This window comes from Oncorhynchus tshawytscha, linkage group LG16, assembly GCF_018296145.1.
Source record: "Oncorhynchus tshawytscha isolate Ot180627B linkage group LG16, Otsh_v2.0, whole genome shotgun sequence".
NCBI classification, from domain to species: Eukaryota; Metazoa; Chordata; class Actinopteri; order Salmoniformes; family Salmonidae; genus Oncorhynchus; species Oncorhynchus tshawytscha.
This window is the reverse complement of record NC_056444.1, coordinates 44,198,844-44,223,416: the sequence shown is the minus strand read 5'-3', so window position 1 is coordinate 44,223,416 and position 24,573 is coordinate 44,198,844. Positions and strand designations below refer to the sequence as shown.

The 24,573-nt window shown below is 43.7% G+C and overlaps 1 protein-coding gene across 6 annotated transcripts in view; it reads left to right on the top strand.

Annotated features, from left to right (window-relative positions):
• The window catches only part of LOC112215716 (dedicator of cytokinesis protein 3), a 59,214-nt gene that overhangs the window by 21,201 nt on the left and 13,440 nt on the right, over positions 1 to 24,573 (top strand). For 3 of the 6 annotated variants that reach the window (XM_042299192.1, XM_042299191.1, XM_042299193.1), the window contains exons 7-44: positions 4,147 to 4,231; positions 5,740 to 5,781; positions 6,074 to 6,252; positions 6,762 to 6,843; positions 7,059 to 7,119; positions 7,233 to 7,380; positions 9,760 to 9,848; positions 10,676 to 10,801; positions 12,789 to 12,913; positions 15,684 to 15,846; positions 15,957 to 16,063; positions 16,170 to 16,341; positions 16,472 to 16,569; positions 16,714 to 16,797; positions 16,966 to 17,066; positions 17,306 to 17,387; positions 17,583 to 17,753; positions 17,997 to 18,062; positions 18,531 to 18,723; positions 18,949 to 19,076; positions 19,655 to 19,801; positions 19,924 to 20,022; positions 20,124 to 20,218; positions 20,380 to 20,455; positions 20,852 to 20,952; positions 21,090 to 21,148; positions 21,242 to 21,390; positions 21,564 to 21,649; positions 21,773 to 21,799; positions 21,915 to 22,010; positions 22,133 to 22,193; positions 22,316 to 22,409; positions 22,546 to 22,694; positions 23,032 to 23,118; positions 23,424 to 23,528; positions 23,615 to 23,756; positions 23,842 to 24,008; positions 24,114 to 24,200. In XM_042299192.1, the coding sequence (XP_042155126.1) occupies positions 4,147 to 4,231; positions 5,740 to 5,781; positions 6,074 to 6,252; positions 6,762 to 6,843; positions 7,059 to 7,119; positions 7,233 to 7,380; positions 9,760 to 9,848; positions 10,676 to 10,801; positions 12,789 to 12,913; positions 15,684 to 15,846; positions 15,957 to 16,063; positions 16,170 to 16,341; positions 16,472 to 16,569; positions 16,714 to 16,797; positions 16,966 to 17,066; positions 17,306 to 17,387; positions 17,583 to 17,753; positions 17,997 to 18,062; positions 18,531 to 18,723; positions 18,949 to 19,076; positions 19,655 to 19,801; positions 19,924 to 20,022; positions 20,124 to 20,218; positions 20,380 to 20,455; positions 20,852 to 20,952; positions 21,090 to 21,148; positions 21,242 to 21,390; positions 21,564 to 21,649; positions 21,773 to 21,799; positions 21,915 to 22,010; positions 22,133 to 22,193; positions 22,316 to 22,409; positions 22,546 to 22,694; positions 23,032 to 23,118; positions 23,424 to 23,528; positions 23,615 to 23,756; positions 23,842 to 24,008; positions 24,114 to 24,200 (4,129 nt within the window). The remainder of the gene's footprint in view (positions 1 to 4,146; positions 4,232 to 5,739; positions 5,782 to 6,073; positions 6,253 to 6,761; positions 6,844 to 7,058; positions 7,120 to 7,232; positions 7,381 to 9,759; positions 9,849 to 10,675; positions 10,802 to 12,788; positions 12,914 to 15,683; positions 15,847 to 15,956; positions 16,064 to 16,169; positions 16,342 to 16,471; positions 16,570 to 16,713; positions 16,798 to 16,965; positions 17,067 to 17,305; positions 17,388 to 17,582; positions 17,754 to 17,996; positions 18,063 to 18,530; positions 18,724 to 18,948; positions 19,077 to 19,654; positions 19,802 to 19,923; positions 20,023 to 20,123; positions 20,219 to 20,379; positions 20,456 to 20,851; positions 20,953 to 21,089; positions 21,149 to 21,241; positions 21,391 to 21,563; positions 21,650 to 21,772; positions 21,800 to 21,914; positions 22,011 to 22,132; positions 22,194 to 22,315; positions 22,410 to 22,545; positions 22,695 to 23,031; positions 23,119 to 23,423; positions 23,529 to 23,614; positions 23,757 to 23,841; positions 24,009 to 24,113; positions 24,201 to 24,573) is intronic. The other 3 variants (XM_042299194.1, XM_024375032.2, XM_042299195.1) reach the window with 3 other exon arrangements.

Genomic DNA, 24,573 nt, shown 5'->3' with positions numbered 1-24,573 from the left:
TCTCATCTTTTTAAGTGGGAGAAATTGCACAATTGGTGGTTGACAATAATTTTTTGCCCCACTGTATGTTAGCACAGCTGAAAACTGTTGTGCTGATTTAAAGAAGCAATAAAACTGGCCTTCTTTAGACTAGTTGAGTATCTGGAGCTTCAGCATTTGTGGGTTCGATTACAGACTCAAAATGGCCAGAAACAAAAACCTTAATTCTGTAACTCGTTTTTCAACCACTACACAAATTTCTTATTAACAATCTATAGTTTTGGCAAGTCGGTTAGGACATCTACTTTGTGAATGACACAAGTAATTTTTCCAACAATCGTTTACAGACAGATTATTTCACTTATAACTCACAGTATCACAATTCCAGTGGGTCAGAAGTTTACATACACTAAGTTGACTGTGCCTTTAAACAGCTTGGAAAATTCCAGAAAATTATGTCATGGCTTTAGAAGCTTCTGGTAGGCTAACTGACATAATTTGAGTCAATTGGAGGTGTACCTGTTGATGTATTTCAAGGCCTACCTTCAAACTCGGTGCCTCTTTGCTTGACATCATAGGAAAATCAAAAGAAATCAGCTAAGACCTCAGAATAGAAATTGTAGACCTCCACAAGTCTGGCTCATCTTTGGGAGCAATTTCCATACGCCTGAAGGTACCACGTTCATCTGTACAAACAATAGTACGCAAGTATAAACCCCATGGGACCACGCAGCCGTCATACCACTCAGGAAGGAGACGAGTTCTGCTTCCTAGAGATGAACGTACTTTGGAGCGAAAAGTGCAAATCAATCCCAGAACAACAGCAAAGGACCATGTGAAGATGCTGGAGGAAACAGGTACACAAGTATCTATATCCACAGTAAAACAAGTCCTATATCGTCATAACCTGAAAGGTCGCTCAGCATGGAAGAAGCCACTGCTCCAAAACCGCCATAAAAAAGCCAGACTACAGTTTGCAACTGCACATGGGGACAAAGATTGTACTTTTTGGAGAAATGTCCTCTTGTCTGATGAAACAAAAATAGAACTCTTTGGCCATAATGACCATCGTTATGTTTGGAGGATAAAGGGGGAGGCTTGCCAAGCTGAAGAACACCATCCCAACCATGAAGCACGGAGGTGGCAGCAGCATGTTGTGGGGGTGCTTTGCTGAAGGAGGGGCTGGTGCACTTCACAAATAGATGGCATCATGAGAAAGAAAAATTGTGGATATATTGAAGCAACATCTCAAGACATCAGTCAGGAAGTTAAAGCTTGGTCTTCCAAATGGACAATGACCCCGAGCATACAAAGTCAAGGAATTGGAGTGGCCATCACAAAGCTCCGACCTCAATCCTATAGAAAATGTGTGGGCATAACTGAAAAAGCGTGTGGGAGCAAGGAGGCCGACAGACCTGACTTAGTTACACCAGCTCTGTGAGGAGGAATGGGCCAAAATCCACCCAATTTATTGTGGTAAGCCTGTGGAAGGCTCTCCGAGGTGTTTGACCCATCTTAAACAATTAAAGGCAATGCTTCCAAATACTAATTGAGTGTATGTAAACTTCTGACCCACTGGGAATGTGATGAAAGAAATAAAAGCTGAACTAAATTATTCTCTCTATTATTATTCTGACATTTCACATTCTTAAAATAAAGTGGTGATCCTAACTCACCTAAAACATGGACGTTTTTACTTAGATTAAATGTCAGGAATTGTGAAAACTGAGTTGAAATGTATTTGGCTAAGGTGTATGTAAACTTCCGACTTTAACTGGATTCCTTTTGTCCAGGTGGGTGAGGGCAGTGTGGAGTGCAACAGAGATTGCATCATCTGTGGGTCTGTTGGGGCGGTATGCAAATTGGAGTGGGTCTCGGGTTTCTGGGATAAGGGTGTTGGTATGAGCCAGAATGATAAGCATTTCAGGACTATAGATGTGAGTGCTACAGGCTTGAAACAAGTTGATATTACAGACCGGGTCAGGCATAGGAGAATACATGTGCCAGCTGTTCAGTGCATGCTCTCAATCCACGTCATAGTATTCCGTCTGGCCTTGCGAATGTTAACCTGTTAAAAGGTTTTACTCACGTCGACTACAGAGAGCGAGGTCATAGTTGGGCTCTCAGGCACCTGAGCAATGGAGAAAATGGAGCAGCTGCATCCCCGCATTTTTACCAGAAAAGTGTCACGATCCATTGGAAAATTTGTCATTTTCAATAATTAGTCATGTTTTTAGCTAGTCTGTACTAAGATGGATATGTCAACTTTATTTATTATATAATTAACAGATTGCATTTTGCACCCCCTCAAGATGAATGGTTTGTCCCACTTGAAAGTTTTTTTGCCTCCCTCCTGCATGCCACTTTTTTGGTTCAGTTAGAAAGCACTAGTTGCACCACTGGTGTTTTAAAATCCAAAGGCACCTGCAGGCATTTAACACCACTGTGCATTGTTGCCATATATTTTCCCAACATCAATCGGTTAATCCTTAAGTCTATTGACGCCCCCTTGCATCAATCTAATTAACATAATATTCGAATCCCCATGAAAATCCTTCAGTTTTTAAGCTTGAGATGTTTTTTTTTTGTTGCATGGGCTGCATCTCAATCCACCACATACCCCTATGTCAGCCTGTCGTGTCTGCAGTGGAAAGTGGCAGAGTTACAGCGCTGTTTGTCAGACCAGGAAACAGCCCGCAAATCGGGTTGTAGAGCAAAACGGAGTCTCCCCTTTCCAGAGTGGGGTTAAAGTAGTTTGTAGCCCAAACAGTTCAGATGCTACAGACAGAAGTTGGCAGACGAGTCCCGAGGGGCTTGTGGGGGTTGTAGAGCAAAACGGAGAACACCATCGTGCTCCTGATAGTCTCGTCTCTCAATAGTGGCCATATTAGTCAGTAGGCCAAACCATTCAGATACTACAGATGTTTTCTTGAGAAGACAGATTTCAGGATGTCTCTTCCTCTTACAAACAGCGCTGTAGCTCTGTCACTTTCCACCGCTGATGTAATGGATTGAGATGCGGGCCCATGCAAAAAATATATATATACATGATCTCTAGCTTAAACTGACAGATTTTGATGGGGATATTTGTATTATGTTAATTAGATTATGGACTCTTAAGGATTAATTATTGGGGGTGGGACTTTCAGGGAAGGGAGTAGATTAGTAATCTAGTCATTAAACACATTTTCAATGTAATTTGTTGTGGCAAATCCTATGTCAATCAAATTTCAATGTAATGTATTTATAAAGCCCTTTTTTCATCAGCAGGTGTCACAAAGTGCAATACAGAAACCCAGCCTAAAACCCCAAACAGCAAGCAATGCAGATGTAGAAGCACTTTGAAAGGCAGGAACCTAGGATGAAACCTAGAGAGGAACCAGGCTCTGAGTGGTGGCCAGTCTTCTTCTGGCTGTGCCGGGTGGATATTATACACATGCCCATTAAGGCCAGATTTTTCTTCAAGATGTTCAAGTAGTTGTTCTGTTCATAAATATGGATTCCCCTGTGAAGAAACAGTGTAAAATTGCAGGAAATTGTTTTTCTGCAATTCCAAAAAATATGAACAAATTATTTTATCAACAAAAATATGCACCACCACTTTCAGACAAAGCCAGGTGCTCATGCTCTTGCAAGTATAAAAGGCAATTAGCTATCAAACCCTGTTTACAAATGGGATATTTCGGAATTTTGGCAATGACGCACGAGAACCAGTTGAACGAGGAGCCAGATGAACTCAAGGATACCGTGAAGTCTCTGCATCCAGTATGAAGGAAGTTAGATGTGGTTTCGCCAGCCAATGCTAACTAGAGTTGATGCAATGACTGGAGGTGCGCTAACGCAAATTAGCGACTGCACTAACGCTAGTTAGCAACTTTCTTCAAACTGCACGCAGACATCAAAATAATATCAATGAGTTCATCTCATAGATTGTAGATAAAGGGCTTTCGCAAAATTCCTGAAGTATCCCTTTAATAATAGCTTTCTGAACAATACCTAAATGCCTTCTATGCTTGCTTATAAGAGTATTTAAGATGTATAAGGGGCATTTTTTTTAGATAAGAGGAAATGCTTTTTCTGTGTTCTATGATGGTTAATGTTATGATTTGTTGCCTCCCACCTCTCGCTGGCTCTTCTTTCTCTCTCTCCTCATCTCTCTCTCAACAGGCACCTTGGCCTGGACCTTGTTCCAAGAAAGGAGTTTGAAATGGTGGATCCGGATCATATCAGTGCATCTGAACTCTACAAAATGGTATGTTCAACATAGGGAGGTATTAATGTTGCATTCTATACATGGCCATTCTATATGGGTGTTATGTGTGAATGCAAATGTATACACATCATTTCCCCTATCAAACCCCTGGGAAATAAGAGAACAGTGATGTGCATTATTATAATGTATTTATGAATTGAATATTATTTTACAGGCACAGGGTACTTCCATATATTTGACTAAAACTGTTCTTCCTTTGTGTGGTAATATTTTAATGTACGTGTGTGGGTTGTGAATTACTGTATTTTTTGTATTTACTGACAAGTGTGTTTTATGCAAATGTATGTTGGAATCTGTGTGTGCTGTATGATTTGTGTTTGTCTGCCTTGTACACTTGTGAATGTATGTGTCTTGTAATGCATTTTCTTAGTAAGGGTGTTTGAGCGCGTGACCAAAACTTGAATGTTCACTAGATGCACTGTGACAACCCTGTGAGAGGATTTGAAAAAACAATAGTTTTGGTTATTGTAATTGCAATACTACAGTCTGGGTTATGTAAACTAACCACATCTATAGTTGAGACACAATTCTATAAATAAGATATATCCCAAATGCGCTCTTGGAATTTGGAATAAGCTGTAGTAACGTATTAGGGAGTTGTAAGCTAAGTGTACACCCCCAGTAAAAGGCGATTTTTGAATTTCTCAGCCTGATCCAGAATTAGGAAAGTGTAATCACTGCTCAGACGCAGATGTCATGTTTTGGGGGAGGCCGTCTTGGAAACAGGAGACCCAGTCTTGACCAATAGTGGAGGGTCAATATGCTGGTCTAATACCGTCTCCTACTTTTTATTTTATTTTACCTTTATTTAACTAGGCAAGTCAGTGAAGAACAAATTCTTATTTTCAATGACGGCCTAGGAACAGTGGGTTAACTGCCTGTTCAGGAGCAGAACGACAGATTTGTACCTTGTCAGCTCGGGGATTTGTACTTGCATTCTTTCGGTTACTAGTCCAACACTCTAACCACTAGGCTACCCTGCCGCCCCAATAAAAGGCGACTGCCTTGCAGTCGCCTTTTATTCCTGTGCTATTTTTATCGGCTTTGCAGGCAGATTGTTAGTGCATTAAGTGTTCTGTCCAGAAACAACAGTGTGGTTCATCCCTGCCAAAAGCCTCCTCACTAGGTCGATGAAAGTGAGCTTGTTTTTGGCAGGTTACACAGGCCTTGGCACCTCTTCAGGTGGGAGTAAAAGAGATCTCTTAGTTTGTGGAGCAGAGAGGTTTGTGCGTGTGTGTGTGGGAGATATGTGCTTTGTCCTCTCCTCTCCCATGGGCTCATGCTTTGCCTCATGTGGACTTATTTTGGGGATACTGCTCACTGAAGCAACCTCTAGGCAAAATTGGTGGGCGCCTTTTTATCAGAATTCATGCCTCTATTGCACAGTACTATACAACAGGTGTGGGCTTTTTGTGAGGAACTAGTGTCTTGATCATGAATAGAATGTTTGACTAAACTAAAATCACTCTTCTCTATGTACCCCACAGCATGCATCCAGCAGACACTGTGGCCAGCCAAGCACAAACCAGGTATGAACTCAATAGAATCCGCTATGCGGTAGCTAGATAATGGATGGAGATACACTATATGCATGAGAACTAATTTGACATCACTTTACTGACAAAACCCATGCCACCATTTTGAATGATCACTAACCATCAACACTATCACAAATCCATTCAATGTGAACCATCACCAAGGTGACAAAACGCATCCACGAACATGTCTACCACACAGTGACAACCTTCGAAGGGTAGATAGACGTAGCATGTGTGCAGTGTAGTCAGAGCTTTGCCCCTCAGTAAGGACCTGTCTTGTTAGTGTTCGTCGTCCGATCGTTCTCAGGGCGACAGCGTGCGTCAGCGCCATGGAGACAGTTGCCGTGTTCCGGTGCAACACCACCTCTTCATCAACCTGAAGAGTTTCACCTACAACACCATCAGCGAGGAGGCAGATGTCTTCTTCTCCCTCTACGACACCCGTGACAACAAACAGATCAGGTATATGCACGGTCAACACTAAATAAACACACACCGGACACACGAACACAACCTCTACAGGCACTTGTGCAAAAGCAAGCAGGTCAGTTACTTGAGAGGGAGCCACAGGACATCTTATTTTACTTCTATGATACATGTGACAATGAGCAGACCCGGTACTGGAGGGAGGGCTCCAGTACACACACAGCAAACATACAGGACGGACACACACACAACTCATACACACACAGGGCATGCACATGCAGAACACACACACTCAAACAACCCAAGTCGAGCAAGTGCTAGAGGGCATAGTAGACACACACCACACCCACAACATGTCACCCTTACTCAGCGCAAGGCCTTTCCCTCATGTGACCCATTTACACCCAGACAGCACCACATTGTGAAGTTCCAGGTTTCTTACACTCGCAAAGTAGAATGATCTCAATGGGACTACTTGGTTGAATGAGTAAATGAAAAACAGTGTGCCTTGATTCATGTACTGTAACATATGTCTTCCTCCTCAGTGAGAAGTTTATGGTGAGACTGAACAAAAGTGGAGGACCAAAGAACCCAGAGAAGGTGGACCGTCTCTGTGCTCTCTTCACGGTAACTCTCAGCTTTACACCCTTAGATGATGGCTCATAGGATTTTAGCTTAGATGAGCTATTCTTAGATATGTTTTTCAACAGCAACCACGGTAAAACAGCAACAAATGTAAGTAAATAATGTGTTGTGTACGTAAACGCATGCCTCACATCCATGTGCTTTGAGTAAAGCTCCAGTATTTTCTTATTAATAGTGGGTTTATGTTTTATTTTTAGGATCTGAGCAGTAAAGACCTGAAGAGAGACCTGTACATTGTTGCACATGTCATACGAACTGGTAAGCCTATGTGAGATGGAGTAACAGAATTATCACAATGTTCATTCCAGGAAACCTTGGAAAGTAGCATTCCTCATATCGAGCTAATGCGTTGTTGTTGATGTTGCCTCCAGGTCGTATGTTGTTGAATGACTCAAAGAAGGGTCCGCCCCACGTGCAGTACAGGAGACCGTACGGCTGTGCTGCTCTGGCCATGAGTGACGTGTTCCACACCATCACAGACCTCCAAGAGGAGAAGGACTTTGTGCTCAAAGTTTACACGTGAGTCACTGTCTGATCCTGACTCGCATTCTACTTTTCAGTCATTTAGCAGATGATCTTATCCACAGCGACTTACAATGTATTTATTTATTTGACGGGGACAATGCACATGAACTAACATTTAAACTAATGTTTTTTTTAAATACTAAACTGCTCTTTTGCTGATACCTCATACTATACCGTATGTAGCTGGAGTCTTTGTAAATACCAAGAGCTTGACTGTTTTGATGTGTTGTGCACTTGGACCAGAATGATAATGAAGTGTCCTCTGGAAAATCAATATCTGCTCAACCAGGGCCTAAGATTGTGCTCCTGGTGTGATGTGAATCTGGCTCCCTCTGTTAGGCACCACTCAAGAGACACTCCTGTACCCCCGCCAAGTGATGAAGAGATTAGAGAGGCAGAGAGAAAGGAAGACTGAAAGAGAGAATGTGTGTGTGTGTGTGTGTGTGTATGAGACCATGATGGAGATGACACTTAGACAAATGAACAAAGTTAGAGGACAAAGCTTGATGAGGAGTAGAAGGGGAAAATAACACCGAATGAAGCATTCTGACTCAGTGACTCAACAGATAGCTATAGCACATCCCTTACTGTCTGTTCTCCTGTATCCTCCTCCTTTCTTCCTCCACCTCTGTCATCCTCAGGGGTCTGTATCATGTGTTTTGGATGTGGCCTAGCCCGACACTACTGATTTCTACTGTGGCACTGATGCTCTTTTAAATGCTCTTTCCCCACATACACTACAGGGCCAAATGTATGTGGACACCCGCTAGTCGAATATCTCCTTCCAAAATCATGGCCATTAATATGGAGTTGGACCCCCTTTGCTCCAATAACAGCCTACACTCTTCTGGGAAGGCTTTCTATTAGATGGAAAGCCTTCTATTCAGCTACAAGAGCATTAGTGAGGTCGGGCACTGATGTTGAGCGATTAGACCTGGCTTGCAGTCGGCGTTCCAAATTCATCCCAAAGGTGTTCGATGGGTTGTCAGGGCTCTGTGCAGGCCAGTCAAGTTCTTCCACACCAATCACTGGTCCTCGCTTTGTGCACGGGGGCATTGTCATGCTGAAACAGGAAAGGGCCTTCCCCAAACTGTTGCCACAAAGTTGGAAACACGGAATCATCTACAATGTAATTGTAGCGTTAAGATATCCCTTCACTGGAACTAAGGGGTCTAGCCTGAACCATGAAAAACAGCCCCAGACCATTATTCCTCCTTCATCAAACTTTACAGTTGGCACTATGCATTGGGGCAGGTAGTGTTCTCCTGGCATCCGCCAAACCCAGATTCGTCCGTCGGACTGCCAGATGGTGAAGCGTGATTCGTCACTCCAGAGAATGCGTTTCCACTGCTCCAGAGTCCAATGGTGGCTAGCTTTACACCACTCCAGCAAACGCTTGGCATTGCACATGGTGATCTTAGGCTTGTGTGCAGCTGCTCGGCCACGGAAACCCATTTCATGAAGCTCCCGACAAACAGTTCTTGTTCTGATGTTGCTTCCAGAGGCAGTTTGAATCTCGGTAGTGTATGTTGCAACCAAGGAGAGATCATTTTTACGCAATGCGCGCTTCAGCACTAGGTGGTCCTGTTCTGTGAGCTTGTGTGGTCTATCACTTCGCGGTAGCGCCATTATTGCGCCTAGACATTTCCACTTCACATAACAGCACTTACAGTTGACCGGGGAAGCTCTAGCTTGGCAGAAATTTGACAATATTGACTTGTTGGGAAGATGGTATCCTATGACGGTGCCATGTTGAAAGTCACTGAGCTCTTCAGTAAGGCCCATTCTACTGCCAATGTTTGTCTATGAAGATTGCATGGCCGTGTGCTCAATTGTATACACCTGTCAGCACCGGGTGTAGCTGCATTAGCCGAATCCACTAATTTTGAGGGGGTGTCCACATACTTCTGTATATATATAATGTATCTTGCCTTGAAACGGCTTGATACCGTACACTAAAGAAATTGTGCATTATAAAATGAACTATTTTTATGATGATGATTATAATTAGCCCTTTGCACATGTCTCAGAAAAAGCAAGCAGCGTTGTGAGCACAGAGCTGCCTCCTAAACTGTCCCCTCCGATAAGGCTTCAGCATGTGCGTTTCCCCCCATGCCTCTCCCAGGGGCCCTTGGGCCTCCTCTCCTAGTGGAGAGGAGAGAACTTGCTGTCAGCTCAGCTTAGTGGCCTGTGAGTTTGGGGTAATATGCTGCTTGATAGCGTCCCCCCCAGCTGGTACCTTTTGTCCCGGAGGAAAACGCTTCTGGGACATGCTGTTCAGTTAGTCCCCCGGCAACCGTCCAAATCTATCCATCTGTCCCCCTCTAATGTGTGTGTCGTTAATGCTTTTCTCCATCTTCTCTTTTTCTCCAGATGTAATAATGAGAACGACTGGTTTCAGATCCACGAGAACATCATCCGCAAGTCTAGTACCAAGTACTCAGCTCCAAGCACCAACTATGGTACATATGATGGCATCATTCAGGACTGTACATCTGTGGGGTCAGTTCCATTTCAATTCAGTCAATTCAGGAAGTAAAAATTGGAAATGAGTCATCCGCATCGAAGATAAATGGCAGTTTTCAATTCTTGAATTGAAATGACAATCTCCTAAATTGACTACATTTAAATGGAATTCTAGGACATTGTATGTTGTTAAAGGGTGTGAATTACCAACTAAGAAAGAAGGTAAGGTGAAAAGAACGTTTTAGACGTGTTATGAGATGTATACATTACTGGCTCTGTCTGTCCTCGAAGATTGAGTATTGATCACCATGACCATGACAATCCGCATTGAGGTTAAGCTGAAGGAAAGGGCTGTTATTATTGATGTTTAACTGCATATGTCCAGGAGATAGAGGATATACTGTATTATCTGTGGTTAGGTATGTCAGTTCGTTTTAGTTGGACTGATAGAATGTCTGTACTACAAACATCTTTATGTCCCTCAGTGTTTTTTTTCTCAGAATCTCACTGGTATATTTCTACAGCATAATGTGAGTCACTGAATTCAGTCATCTTGTCTTGCTACAAAACCCTTCTCCTCTGTTTTTCTATTCCTAACACCAACCACTTTTTCTCTCTCCTATTCCGTGCTCTGACTCCCATCTCTCCATCCATGCTCCTGTCTCTACCTCCCCCGCACTCTTAACGTCCCTTAAATACCCCTCTTCCCTCACCCTCTTTCTCTCTTCTATCTCTCCCTTTTCCTTCTCCTCCCTCTCATCCTCTTCCTCTATTCCCCCCTTTTGCTTGCGTGCTCCCTCCTTCCCTCCCTCCACCTCCCCAGGCCTCATCATCTCTCTACAGCTGCTGCGGGGGGAGCTGGATCAGATCAGGAGGGAGAATCATGCTGTGTTCAGCAGGTCCCTGGCCATCATGCGCAAACTCGGCTTCTCTGATGTCATCATGCCAGGTGAAGGGTAGGGGGTAGGATGATAGAACCGGGCCATGTTCAGCAGGGCCCTGGCCATTACACACAAACTGGGCTTCCCTGACATCATTGTGCCAGGTCAGGGGTAGGGGGCAGGGATCATTAACTAGATTCAGTCATGGTGCGATTTGTTCAGTCATGGTGCGATCTTGAGTGGATGATCAGGGGGCCGGAAAATATTAACAAATAATTTGAAGACTGCAAAATGACCGCAAAAAGCCCAAACAGATATAATATTGAACTAAAACATAATCAATTCAAAATTTGTACACGATTCAATTTTATTTTGTTACTTATCTTTAAACTCTGCATTGTTGGAAAATGACCCGTAAGCATTTTGCTCTTAGTCTACACCTGTTGTCTACAAAGCATGTGACAAAATAACTTTGATTTGATCACATACAGTTGAAGTTGGAAGTTTACAAACACTTAGGTTGGAGTCTTTAAAACTTGTTTTTCAACCACTCCACACATTTCTTGTAAACAAACTATAGTTTTGGCAAGTCGGTTAGGACATTTACTTTGTGTATGACACAAGTAATTTTTCTAACAATTCTAACAGACGGATTATTTCACTTATAATTCATTGTATCACAATTCCAGTGGGTCAGAAGCAAACCAGATGTTCAGGAGGACACCAGTTGGACAGACCCAGTTGGACACCAGACACCAAAATGCTCACAACCAGATGTTTCACTTGAAATAAACACATTTCAGTTAGGTCTGTACTGGGGAGAATGTAGGCGGCAGTTCTATACTTCTGACAACATTTTGGTCAGAGGCTAAAACCATGACCATTTGTAAACAAATAACTGAGGTCTTCAAAGAATAAAGGAGTAAAGGACCATAAAGTAAGTTGTGTGTGTGCGCTTCTGTGAGATGTGTGCATTTCTCTCACATGTTTATTTCAACTTGTTTCATCATGCAGCATTCCTCTTCTAGGCCTCAATTGAGATTTAATACTACAGTGTACACACACACACACACACACACACATACATACATACATACATACATACATACATACATACATACATACATACATACATACATACATACATACATACATACATACATACATACATACATACATACATACATACATACAGTACCAGTCAAAAGTTTGGACACACCTACTCATTCAAGGGCTTTTCTTTATATTTACTATTTTCTATGTTGTAGAATAATAGTAGTGAAGAAATAGTAATAACCCAAAAAGTGTTAAACAAATCAAAATAGATTTTATAACTATATTTTTTAACTGGTTGAGAGAATGCCAAGAGTGTACAAAGCTGTCATCAACTCAAAGGGTGGCTGCTGAAGATTCTAAAATCTCAAATATATTTTGATTTGTTTAACACTTTTTTGGTTACTGCATGATTCCACGTGTTATTTCATAGTTTTGATGTCGTCACTATTATTCTACCGTGTAGAAAATAGTTAAAATAAAGATAAAACCCTTGAATGAGTACGTGTCCAAACCTTTGACTGGTACTGTTAATAACAGTAATCTGATTTTATAAATAAGTGCAATATCTTCTTTCACTGTAGTCATTTCTATATTTTCCATTAAGCACGGACCTCATAAGGGGTGCTGAGACAGTTATAAGCTAGTGTGTACATTACAGCTCAGGAGGGCAATTTTTTGTTGTTGACAAGAACAATAATGTTTGGTGTCATCGCTGCATCCTTATTCATCATGTTCACACTCATCTGTGCTACCCCAGGATCACTTGGGGCTCAGTTAAATTATAGAAGACAAAAACAGAGTATAATTAAAGGTAAACGAACAATTCCGTGCTCATGAAACTTTTATTCACAGCATATGGCACAGGTTTTGTACTAGGCTTGGAAGGCCTGTTCCTCTGAACAGTAGTGACATTGTATCTGGGAAGGCCTGAGAGAATAGTTTAAAACTGACCACTGTGTTAGTGCCTAACGTCATGGTTTGACTGTGCCCGTATCCTAGGTGACACTCGTAATGACCTGTACCTGACCCTGGAGCGTGGGGACTTTGAGAGGGGGGGCAAGAGTGTCCAGAAAAACATTGAGGTCACTGTCTATGTGCTTTACGCTGATGGGGACACACTCAAGGTAAGAGAGAATATTTCTGTTGGTTTGTCGTAGTTGTTTGGGATTTTTTATTTCGATAATTTGATAGACTATAACACCATTATACATCCATCCATTCATTTATCCATCCAGCTACAGATGTTGAATCTTTATTTGACCCATTTCGTCGCAGGAGGAAAATAATCCTACAGCATGAGGAATTGATCACCTGAAGAAATATGTAGAATCGCCGCCAGGGGGCAGCTGTAAGCAGTGTTTATATACAATGCACTACCGTACCAACATTGTACCTTAGGGCTCAGACACACCAATAGTGTTTGCTGGTCAAGAGTACTTAGCACCTCTGAATGTAATTTGCAAACAGAGTGCACACTGATTTTACATGTGGAACCGCAAGACAAATGGAGGTAGTCAGGCACCTACAGCAGGTGGTACCTAAAACACAGCGCCCTGAACGACTGACAGACAAAAGCTATATCCAAATTCTGTGCATGTGTGCGAGCCTTAACTGCAGGTCCACTGGGCGCCAGTTAACACACTTTGGTTGTGTTTCAGATTGCTTTGTGCCCAATATAAATAATGTATTGTCATTTTGGAGTCACTTTTATTATAAATAAGAATAGAGTATGTTTCTAAACACTTCTTCTACATTAGTGTTGATGCTATTATGATTACAGATAGTCCTGAATGAACCGTGAATAATAATGAATGAGAAAGTTAGACGCACAAATATCATACCCCCAAGACATTTTTTTTTTTTGGGGGGGGTGTATGATATTCGTGTGCCTGTAACTTTCTCACTCATTGTAAACTCAGGAAAAAAAGAAACGTCCTCTCACTGTCAACTGCGTTTATTTTCAGCAGACTTAACATGTGTAAATATTTGTATGAACATGACAAGATTCAACAACTGAGACATAAACTGAACAAGTTCCACAGACATGTGACTAACAGATATTGAATAGTGTATCCCTGAACAAAGGGGGGTCAAAATCAAAAGTAACAGTCAGTATCTGGTGTGGCCACCAGCTGCATTAAGTACTGCAGTGCATCTCCCCTCCTCATGGACTGCACCAGATTAGTCTGTTCTTGCTGTGAGATGTTATCCCACTCTTCCACCAAGGCACCTGCAAGTTCCCTGACATTTCTGGGGGGAATGGCCCTAGCCCTCACCCTCCTATCCAACAGGTCCCAGACGTGCTCAATGGGATTGAGATCCGGGCTCTTCGCTGGCGATGGCAGAACACTGACGTTCCTGTCTTGCAGGATATCACACACAGAACGAGCAGTAAGGCTGGTGGCATTGTCATGCTGGAGGGTGGTGTCAAGATGAGCCTGCAGGAAGGGTGCCACATAAGGGAGGATGATGTCTTCCCTGTAACGCACAGCGTTGAGATTGCCTGCAACGACAACAAGCTCAGTCTGATGATGCTGTGACACACTGCCCTAGACCATGACGGACCCTCCACCTCCAAATCCATCCCACTCCAGAGTACAGGCCTCGGTGTAACACTCATTCCTTCAACGATAAACAAGGGTCCGACCATCACCCCTGTTGAGACAAAACCGCGACTTGTCAGTGAAGAGCACTTTTTGCCAGTCCTGTCTGGTCCAGCGACGGTGGGTTTGTGTCCATAGGCGATGTTGTTGCTGGTGATGTCTGGTGAGGACCTGCCTTACAACAGGCCTACAAGCCCTCAGTCCAGCCTCTCTCAGCCTATTGCCGACAGTCTGATCACTGATGGAGGGATTATGCGTTCTTGGTATAACTCGGGCAGTTGTTGCCATCCTGTACCTGTCACGCAGGTGTGATGTTCAGATATACCGATCCTGTGCAGGTGTTACACGTAGTCTGTCACTGCGAGGATGATCAGCTGTCCTTCCTGTCTCTCTGTAGCGATTTCTTAGGCGTCTCACAGTACAGACATTGCAATTTATTGCCCTGGCCACATCTGCAGTCCTCATGCCTCCTTGCAGCATGCCTAAGGCACGTTCACGCAGATGAGCAGGGACCCTGGGCATCTTTGTTTTTGGTGTTTTTCAGAGTCAGTAGAAAGGCCTCCTTAGTGTCCTATGTTTTCATAACTGTGCCTTAACAACCGTTCCACAGGTGCATGTTCATTTGTTGTTTATGGTTCATTGAACAAGCACGAGAAACAGTGTTAACACCCTTTACAATGAAGATCTGTAAAGTTAATTCGTAAAAATCCAAATATCTTTGAAAGACCGTGTCCTTTTGTTTGCTGAGTTTATAATCATTGGAGTCAACATGGGCCAGCATCCCTGTGGAAATCTTTCAACACCTTATAGAGTCCATGCCCCAAAGAATTGAGAATGTTCTGAGGGCAAAAGGGGGTGCACCTCAATATTAGGAAGGTGTTCATAATGTTTTGTACACTCAGGGTATAACTGTAGATCTAAAATATCTTGGGCTTTTTTTTCCCATTTTCTTTTTCAGTCAGTCGCACTCCATTCCATAGGCTGCCTCACTATTCTCAATTTCATATTTTCTTTACATCTGATATTAGGCCTGTGTGTGAGTAGTTTTGATAGGCTACAGTTTAGGTGTAGTCTACTGTATGGCTGCATTTTGACTACACTTGACAGCTGGCACTGGTCTGAATTACTTGACTGCCCCTGCATGGTGAGAAAGAGACCGTATCTAAATCAGTGAACATACGGCATCTAAATCACAGGGCTCATTTAAATTTGCTGATACGCAGGAACATTTGCCGCCGCAAAACAGTGATCAAATTAAGAGTACCTGTCCTCTCTCTGTTCCCACCATCAGGACTGTATCAGTCTGGGTAGTGGGGAGCCAAACACAAGTGAGCACCGGTCCTTTGTCCTCTACCACAACAACAGCCCTCGCTGGAGTGAGATGATCAAACTACCCATCCCCATTGACCGCTTCAGAGGATCACACCTGCGCTTCGAGTTCAGACACTGCTCCAGTAGGTCAACATGACTTAAAATATTATTGTTATGAACAGAATTGTGTATGGTGTTGTCTATGCTGTGTAGATGGTATAAACTATTCGGTAATGCCTTTGTCTCTCCTCAGCTAAAGACAAAGGGGAGAAGAAGCTGTTTGGTTTTTCCTTCACTCCTTTGATGAGGGAGGATGGGACCACGCTATCAGATGAGAGCCATGAGCTCTATGTCTATAAGGTGGGGTCACACAGACCTGCACCAATGCTTGCATATAGCAGCTATTCTACATTATTCTCTGTCATTTCTATCTAACATGTGTCTATGTTGTGCCTCTGTTCCCCAGTGTGATGAGAATACAACGTTCAGTAACCAGGGCCTGTACCTGAGCATGCCCTGCTGTAAGGAGGACTTCAACAGCTGCCCCAACCTGCCCTCCACCCTGCCCTTCCAGAGGAACCCCAAGGAGACCTTCTGGGTCTCCACACAGCTTTGCTCCACCAAGCTCACTCAGAATGGTATGGCCAACTCACTACACTGTGCATCTCACCACACTCACACAGCACTATAACAGAGCTTTGACTGTCCTAGCCTCAGCCATTAGCCAGAGCTTTACATGTATTTATGTTTATTCTACTCTGTTTCCAGTGGACCTCCTGGCCCTACTGAACTGGAAAGCCCACACTGACCGGGTGTTGGACATCCTGGGCAGACTACGCCACATCAATGGAGAGGAGATTGTCAAGGCAACACTCTTTTAGTCAATCAATACATGCATCTAGGAAAACCCCCTCTTGACTGTTTGGCCAAACACTAACAGATCTGTGACTAGACATATTTATGGGGAACTATGATGACGAAATGATTGAGCTGGCTCCTCTCTCCTGCAGTTCCTACGAGATGTCCTGGATACACTGTTTTGTCTCCTGGATGACAACACCGATAAATACGGACCACTGGTTTTCCAGTCATTGGTAGGTCAAGATGGAGAGATCAACCTCATTCAATGTAATGGAATATTGTGTATGTGTCACTACATGTGTGAATGCCTGCATGTGTGTGACTACATCATAATCTAATTTTCTCCATTATGGCTAAAACCTATCTTTTGTTTTCCTCTCTGTCTGTCTTTTTGCCCTCAGGTGTTTATCATCAACCTTCTCAGGGACAGTCGTTTCTACCACTTCCGGCCTGTTATGGAGGCCTACATACAGAACCACTTTGCAGGAGCTCTGGCCTACAAGTAATGTGCCACGTATACCATTTAAACTGCTTCTATTGTTTGAGAGGTCTTGATGTCAGTATCATGTAGCTGAGTGGAAGCCATAGCAGTTATTGTTTTGCTCATAACGTATTATACAAGATTTGTCTTGCTCTCTGCAATAATACAGAAATATAGTATGACGCTATTGTGCATTTTGTTTGTCTTATATGGCCATGGGATCCCCCATGTTTTACACACTTTACTCTGTCTTCTTGTAGAGAGCTAATCCGCTGCCTGAAGTGGTACATGGACCGCTCTGCTGAGGTTGTCAGACAGGACCACATCCAAGAGGCCATGAAGGTAAAGCTCACATCGGGACATGAGAGGAGGTCTGGACAAACTTTCAAATGGTTACACTCCCAACATGCTTTTCTTTACCAAACATGCAACATATAGATGAAAGGAAATATGACTTGACACAACAGAACACATCATATAAATGAATGGTATTTTACAGGTAATTGTAACTTTTTCCGTCCTCTGTCCACCCTGCAGGCTTTGGAGTACCTGTTTAAGTTCATTGTCCAGTCTCGGATCCTGTACTCGCGGGCGACCTGTGGTATGGAGGAGGACCAGTTCAGAGCCAGCATCCAGGAACTCTTCCAGTCCATCCGCTTTGTGTTGAGTCTGGACAGCCGCAGCTCTGAGACCCTCGTCTTCACACAGGTCAGAACATCAAGACGTCATGTCTGTCTGTATATAACTTAGCTTTTCTTTATGCCAGAAGGCTGAAATGTTATAGTTCTTGACCCTGGGTATTGTCCTCCTCTTCTACATAGAAGACCGGTCAAAATGCACTGATTTGTCTATCTGTTGCTTGCATGTAATGCATTTGTCATTTGTATAATTGTATTTTTGCTCTGATCCCTCCTTTTACTGTTGGCCCATCCTTGGCTTGCCCTTGGACAGTTTAGGGGTGTGATCAACTGCATGCCTTTCTATGGTAGTCATGCTCCAGGGGTCTCTCCTGTCTCAGTAAGTCACAGTGCCACCTTGTGTTGGTGACCCAGTGCAGCAGTTGCTCTCTGTTATCTTGTGAACCTCCTGCAATCAGATATGCGTCACACTGCCAGGTCCATACTTGAGAACTCTTGCTGAAACCGGAGCCTTAGACCTTTTGTATAAAACGGCTACCTCCGGTTTATACATATACAAAACCTCCGGTTTAAGCAAGAGTTTGCGAGTATGGACCCGCCCTGTTTTTGTTTGTCCTCTTTTTATAGGACATTTTACGATTTGTCTCTTTACGCACCCTGTATGGATGTTACTATAACTACCTTACCGATGGCATAGTGTCATTTATAGAATGGAGGAATACGAATGATCTAAAGACCTGCTCCTCTCTCTCTGCCCTTCTCTCTTTGTCGCTCTGTCTCCCTCTGTCTGTCGGTTCCTCTATCTCCCTCTCACTCCCTTCTTCTCTCTTCGACTTGACCCTGTCAGGCGGCGTTGTTGAACAGTTTCCCAGACATTTTTGACGAGCTGCTGCAGATGTTCACAGTGCAGGAGGTGGCTGAGTACGTCCGGGGCACGCTGGGGAGCATGCCCAGTACGGTGGACATCGGCCAGTCTATGGACGTGGTCAAACTGCAGTCCATCGCCCGCACCGTTGAGAGCAGGCTCTTCTTCTTCCCTGGTAAGACTACCGGACAACTTAACTTACACTAAATGTGTCTGTGAACACTTTGTTGCTCCCAAAGTGGGAATTTAATAGATGGTGTAACTGGGTCAAAAAAATCTAAAGGTCAAGCTGGTTAAATATCTTTCTACATTTGATCCTTCACTTTCTCCCCATCTCACTCGCTCTCCATACTCCCTCCCACTCTCTCCCCCTCTCCTTCCTTCTCTCTCCCCCTCTCAGAGTCTCGTAGTATCTTGCTGCCGGTGGTCCTGCATCACATCCACCTGCACCTACGCCAGCAGAGGGAGCTGCTGATCTGCTCAGGAATCCTCACCAGCATCTTCTCCATCATCAAGACCAGCTCTATGGTATATCACCACTGAATCTACTGTAGCTGTAAGGGTTGGAAGAATATGCCCTTAACTACAGATCAAGGATCAGATTACACTACCCCCAGGCCTAATCATTAGGGGGATTCAAGTCATTAGGGGGATTCAATTATATCTGACCTTGTATCAGTGGTTAGCGGCTACTTTTCTGTACCATAACTGGTTACTAGTACATCTGCTGTACCTAGTAATCCTAGCTAAACATTTTTTCACATTTCCTGTTTCAAATGGAATTAAATATGAGACGACTGAGTAGTTGGTAAAACGTTATACAATGCCAAGGCTTGTTAAGGCAAGCATAACACCATGTCATTGTTTAGACATTATTGTCAAGGCGTTATTATGTAGGGCACTTCATGTTGAGGGATGCATTTATCTTTTAAATGGTCTGTCAAGCAGCTTATGCAAATACATTAATTATTCATTAAATTCCCTGTCTCTCTCTTCTTCTCTACCTCTGCCACTGCTCATCGCTCCCACCATTTTGTCTCCCCTTCTATCTCTGTCTTCACCTGTCTCCATGACTTCTCTCTGTTTCTCTCTCCCTCTCTTCCTAGGAGTCTTCTGTGCAGGAGGAGGTAGAGATGATGGTGGAGAGCCTGTTGGATGTTCTGCTCCAGACTCTGTTGTCCATCATGTCCAAGTCTCAGTCTCTGGAGACAGCTAGGGGGCAGCGCTGTCCCCAGTGCACCGCTGAGATCACGGTCAGCGATTCTCCTCTCCTACCCTGTCTGGCTGGATCTTTATTCACTACATGGAACAGACACTGTATATATTTCGTAATGCATGTAACCTCTCTAATATGGGTGGGTTTCTGCCTGTCCAGGGGGAGTATGTGTCCACTCTGCTGTCTCTACTCAGACAGATGTCAGAGATCCACTTCCACCACCTGCTCAACAACTTCCACAGCAAAGAGGAACTCAAGGTGAGTGCTGCTGTGTCACTCTTAGTCTGACAGAGGAACTTGGGGTTGAGCTATAGTATGTAGATCATGTACCCAACACCAGCTAATTCATTGTCTTCCAGGAGTTCCTGTTGAAGATCTTCTGCGTGTTCCGGAACCTGATGAAGCTCACCATCTTCCCCCGAGACTGGAGTGTCATGAGGCTACTGACCAGTCAGTAAGTCTGACTCAGAGGACCTATAACACTGCCTCCTATATGAGATAAGGGAACATATCCAACCATGAGATGACACTCTCCTGACTCTGATCGCATGTGACATTAGTGTAGCTGTTGCGTCATCTATTTTTATCATAACGTTTGGCTGTTTCCTTCTGCAGTGTCATTGTGGCGACAACACAGTACCTGTCTCCAGCGTTACACAAGAACTTCTCAGAGGCGGATTTTGACTTCAAGGTGTGCCTCTGTAGAGAAATGAGGAGTGTCATGTTGAACAAGAGCAGTAAGCAAGTAAACAAGAGAACCTTCAATATCCCGGAGAAGTCAACCCCGAACCTGCTGCTCTTTCCATGTCTTTCTCTGTTTTACGAAGGGCTGTCTTTATTTCTGTACATGGTTTCCTAACTACAGTATGCTGTTCTTCTCTGATCTGTCTCCAATCCAATGTGGCTGATTTTTATTTTTTTTTGTTGTCCAACCTGGATTTATGCCTAGAGGGAAACTACGGAAATGCAAAACCTGATGGTGAACTAAGGGGCCAATAAAAAGGTGTATACAGTAGTTAGAACTTTATTGGAATCAAAATACGAGTTGATGTTTGTATGTGTTGTGTATGTGTGTTCTCTGTACCAGGTGTGGAATTCCTTCTTCAGCCTGACGGTCCTGTACATCAACCAGCCCAGTCTGCAGTTGGAGCCCTTGACCCAGGCCAAGAGGAAGAAAGTCCTGGACAAGTAAGGACCTCTGTTCAATGTCCATCAATTATATCCTGAAACACTCAGGAAATATATAGTTTAAAGACATATTTCCCACATCTACATATGTGTGGTCACTCAGTAGCTAGTATTCTCCCCATGTACTTTCTCTGTAGATATGGAGATATGAGGGTGATGATGGCCTATGAGCTCTTCAGCATGTGGCAGAAGCTTGGTAAGATAACACTACATTCATAATCAACTGTCTTGTCGTTCTAGCCTTCAAGGATAATGTTGTGTGTGTTTCTAACATCTCTGTGTGCGCTAGGTGAGAATAAGCCTCACTTTATCCCTGGAATGATGGGTCCGTTCCTGGGAGTGACGCTGGTGCCTCAGAGCGAAGTCCGGAATATCATGATCCCCATCTTCCATGACATGATGGACTGGGAGCAGAGGAAGAACGGCAACTTTAAGCTGGTCAGTACTGTCCCCTGCTGCGTGACACCACTCATCCTTTGTAGGCCTTGTATTACTACAGGTTATCACCCAATATCAGAACTATGTTATGGATCTATGATTTTACTGCTATAAGTGTCTAGGAAAATGTTGTGGTGATTGATTGCTTATACACCAACATCTATGTTGTGTAGGTGGAAGCAGAGTTGATGGACAAGCTGGAGAGTATGGTGGCTGATGGGAAAGGGGACGGCAATCACAGAGAGCTCTTTGGCCTGCTGTAAGCACCAACAACCTCCGTCTTCTATTCATACTCAGTGCCAAATTGTTACTTGAGTGTGCTGCACTACTGTTATTTTCTATGCTTCTGACTTCTCTTGGGTCTTTCTGCTGTGCCATTCAGGACCCAGTTGTTTGGGCCTTACCCCAGGTAAGTTATAGCTCTACCACTATCATGGTCCTTTCAAACATACCAGTGCTTACAGTTCCATGTCCAATGTTACTGTGCACCAGTAACATAGAGCTTGTCTGTCTCTGTCTTTTAGCCTACTGGAAAAAATTGAGCAGGAAACATGGAGAGAGACAGGCATTTCGTTTGTCACCTCCGTCACGAGACTGATGGAGCGCTTGCTAGACTACAGGTGTTATTACTACTGATCGACTGGATTATAGATTACAAACAACATGTTAATATCCTAACATTGACTATTGATACAGGGATGTACTGTAGAGATGGGACTTTACAAACCTGCTCTGCTTTTAGGGACTGTATGAAAGGAGATGAGATGGAGAACAAGAAAATGGGTGGTTCTTCCAACCTCATGGTGAGGCATTTGATGTGTTTGAACCTTGACAGTACCTCAGTTATGGCCAGATAATAATACCCGTGTGTGCTACAGTATGTCCATGTAGTGATGTGTTGCTTCCATTTGTCTGTCCTCCCCAGAACTTCTACAAGTCAGAGATCAACAAGGAGGACATGTACATCCGCTACATCCACAAGCTGTGTGACCTGCACCTGCATGCAGAGGACTACACGGGTAACTGGTTGGGATGTATATAACACGTTCAACGTGCTCACACTGCATAGAACCCTGTGATCGTCAGGACTACCATGTGAAGTCAATGATGGTTAATCGTGGTGACCTTTGACCTCTGTGTCCTCCCCACCACCAGAGGCAGCATTTACCTTGCTGCTGTACTGGGAGCTGCTGCACTGGGAGGACCGACCCCTCAGAGAGTTCCTCCACTACCCCACACAGAGCGAGTGGCAACGCAAAGAGGGCCTCAGCCGCAAAGTCCTCCACTACTTTAACAAGGGAAAGGCAAGCCAAGCTAAATCAAGTCAAGCTAAGTTAAACAACAAGGGGAATGCAAGTCAGGCTATGTCCAGTCACTTTGGGTAGTGTTTCATGTGAGACAAATCAAACATATTATTTTACATAAGTCCCACATGGGTCTACTTAGAAACATCTCAAGTCAGAATCTCAAGTCGAAACACTTCTCGATGTTCATGATGTTGTTGATGGCTGTTCAATTCTGGAAATCCAACATTTTCCCCTTCAAATCCTCCTGAGAATGATGTTCAATAGACAGGATATTGTAAACATGTATTGAGAGATTCCATATGTGTGAGATCTCGGTCTGTTTATCTCTTTCCAGTGTTGGGAATATGGAATATCACTCTGCCGGGAACTGGCTTTCCAGTATGAAACCTTATATGACTACCAGAGCCTGAGCTGGATACGGGTGAGTCTGTCTGACAACCCAGCACTGTATGCCTGTATGCCTTCTCTCTCTCTCTCTCGCTCGCGCTCTCTCTCTCTCTACTTTATCCCCCAGTGACTACTCATCATCACGAAGATGGAAAGTAAGTAGAATGGAATTGAATATAAATTCCTCACAATGTGGAAATGTATTCATATTGCAATAGACTGACGAATTACCAAAAACCTTATGAGCCCTATGATCAAGGGAACCTCATTGATGTGGGTTGCTGATAAAAGCTCAAGATGCTCTCTTAGAGTTGAATCAAGTATTTTTGTATTTTATAGAAAATGGAGGCTGCGTACTATGACAACATCATAGAACAGCAGAGGATTGAACCAGAGTTCTTTAGGATGGGCTTCTATGGCAGGAAGTTTCCTTTTTTCCTCAGGGTGAGATGAACACACACACACAATCTTTTATCTAAATGATGAATTGGTTTTACGTATCAGTTGGATGACAACCCTTCTCTCTCCAGAATAAGGAGTTTGTTTGCCGGGGATATAACTATGAACGACTGGAGGACTTTCAGCAAAGGATGCTGGGAGAATTCCCACATGCCATTGCCATGCAGCACCCCAACCAACCAGATGACGCCCTCCTACAAAGTGATGTTCAGTGTATCCTAACCATGGTCAATGTGTTGTGTCTGTCAACTCAACTGTCAGTATATTTGGGTGTGTTTTCCTTAACGCCTGGCCTCAGACCTGCAGATCTATGCGGTTACCCCAGTGTCAGACATCACTGACGTGCCTCAACTGGAGCGCGTACCCGAGAGGATCAAGAGCTTCTACCGCATTAACAATGTCACTCGCTTTCACTATGACAGACCCTTCCACAAGGGACCCAAGGACAGGGAGAATGAGTTCAGGGTATGTGTGTGTGTGGAAGGAATTAGAATAAAATGTAACTAAAATTGTCTGTTGATACAAGCTGTGTATAATTACTATACAGAAGTGTTTTGTGTGTGTCTTCAGAGCCTGTGGATCGAGAGAACCACCCTGATTCTGTCTCGTCCTCTCCCTGGCATCTCCCGCTGGGCTGAGGTGGAGAGGAGAGAACTGGTGAGGAGCACTCGCGTCATCTCACACTGTGACATCAGACGCCTCAGGGAAATGATGCAAGCGAGTGCATGATTTGTGTCGAATCAAAATCTAAGTTTATTGGTCGCGTACACCAGTGGAGGCTGGTGACTTAAAAAAGGCGGATGGGAGACCCACGGTATAGGAGCCGACAAAGTGTGTTTCTAAAATCGTTGAAGACTAATTATTTTTAACTAAAGCATTTAATAAAGACATTTTATAGTACAATATTATGGGGAATGGGAATGAGAGGGCTACTTGCAGTGTTGGGAAGGGATCAGAGCAGTGATTGAATGAGGGTATGAGGCATGAGTTGAGGTGTTCAGAGGCTCGACTTCAGTGCAGAACAGGGGTT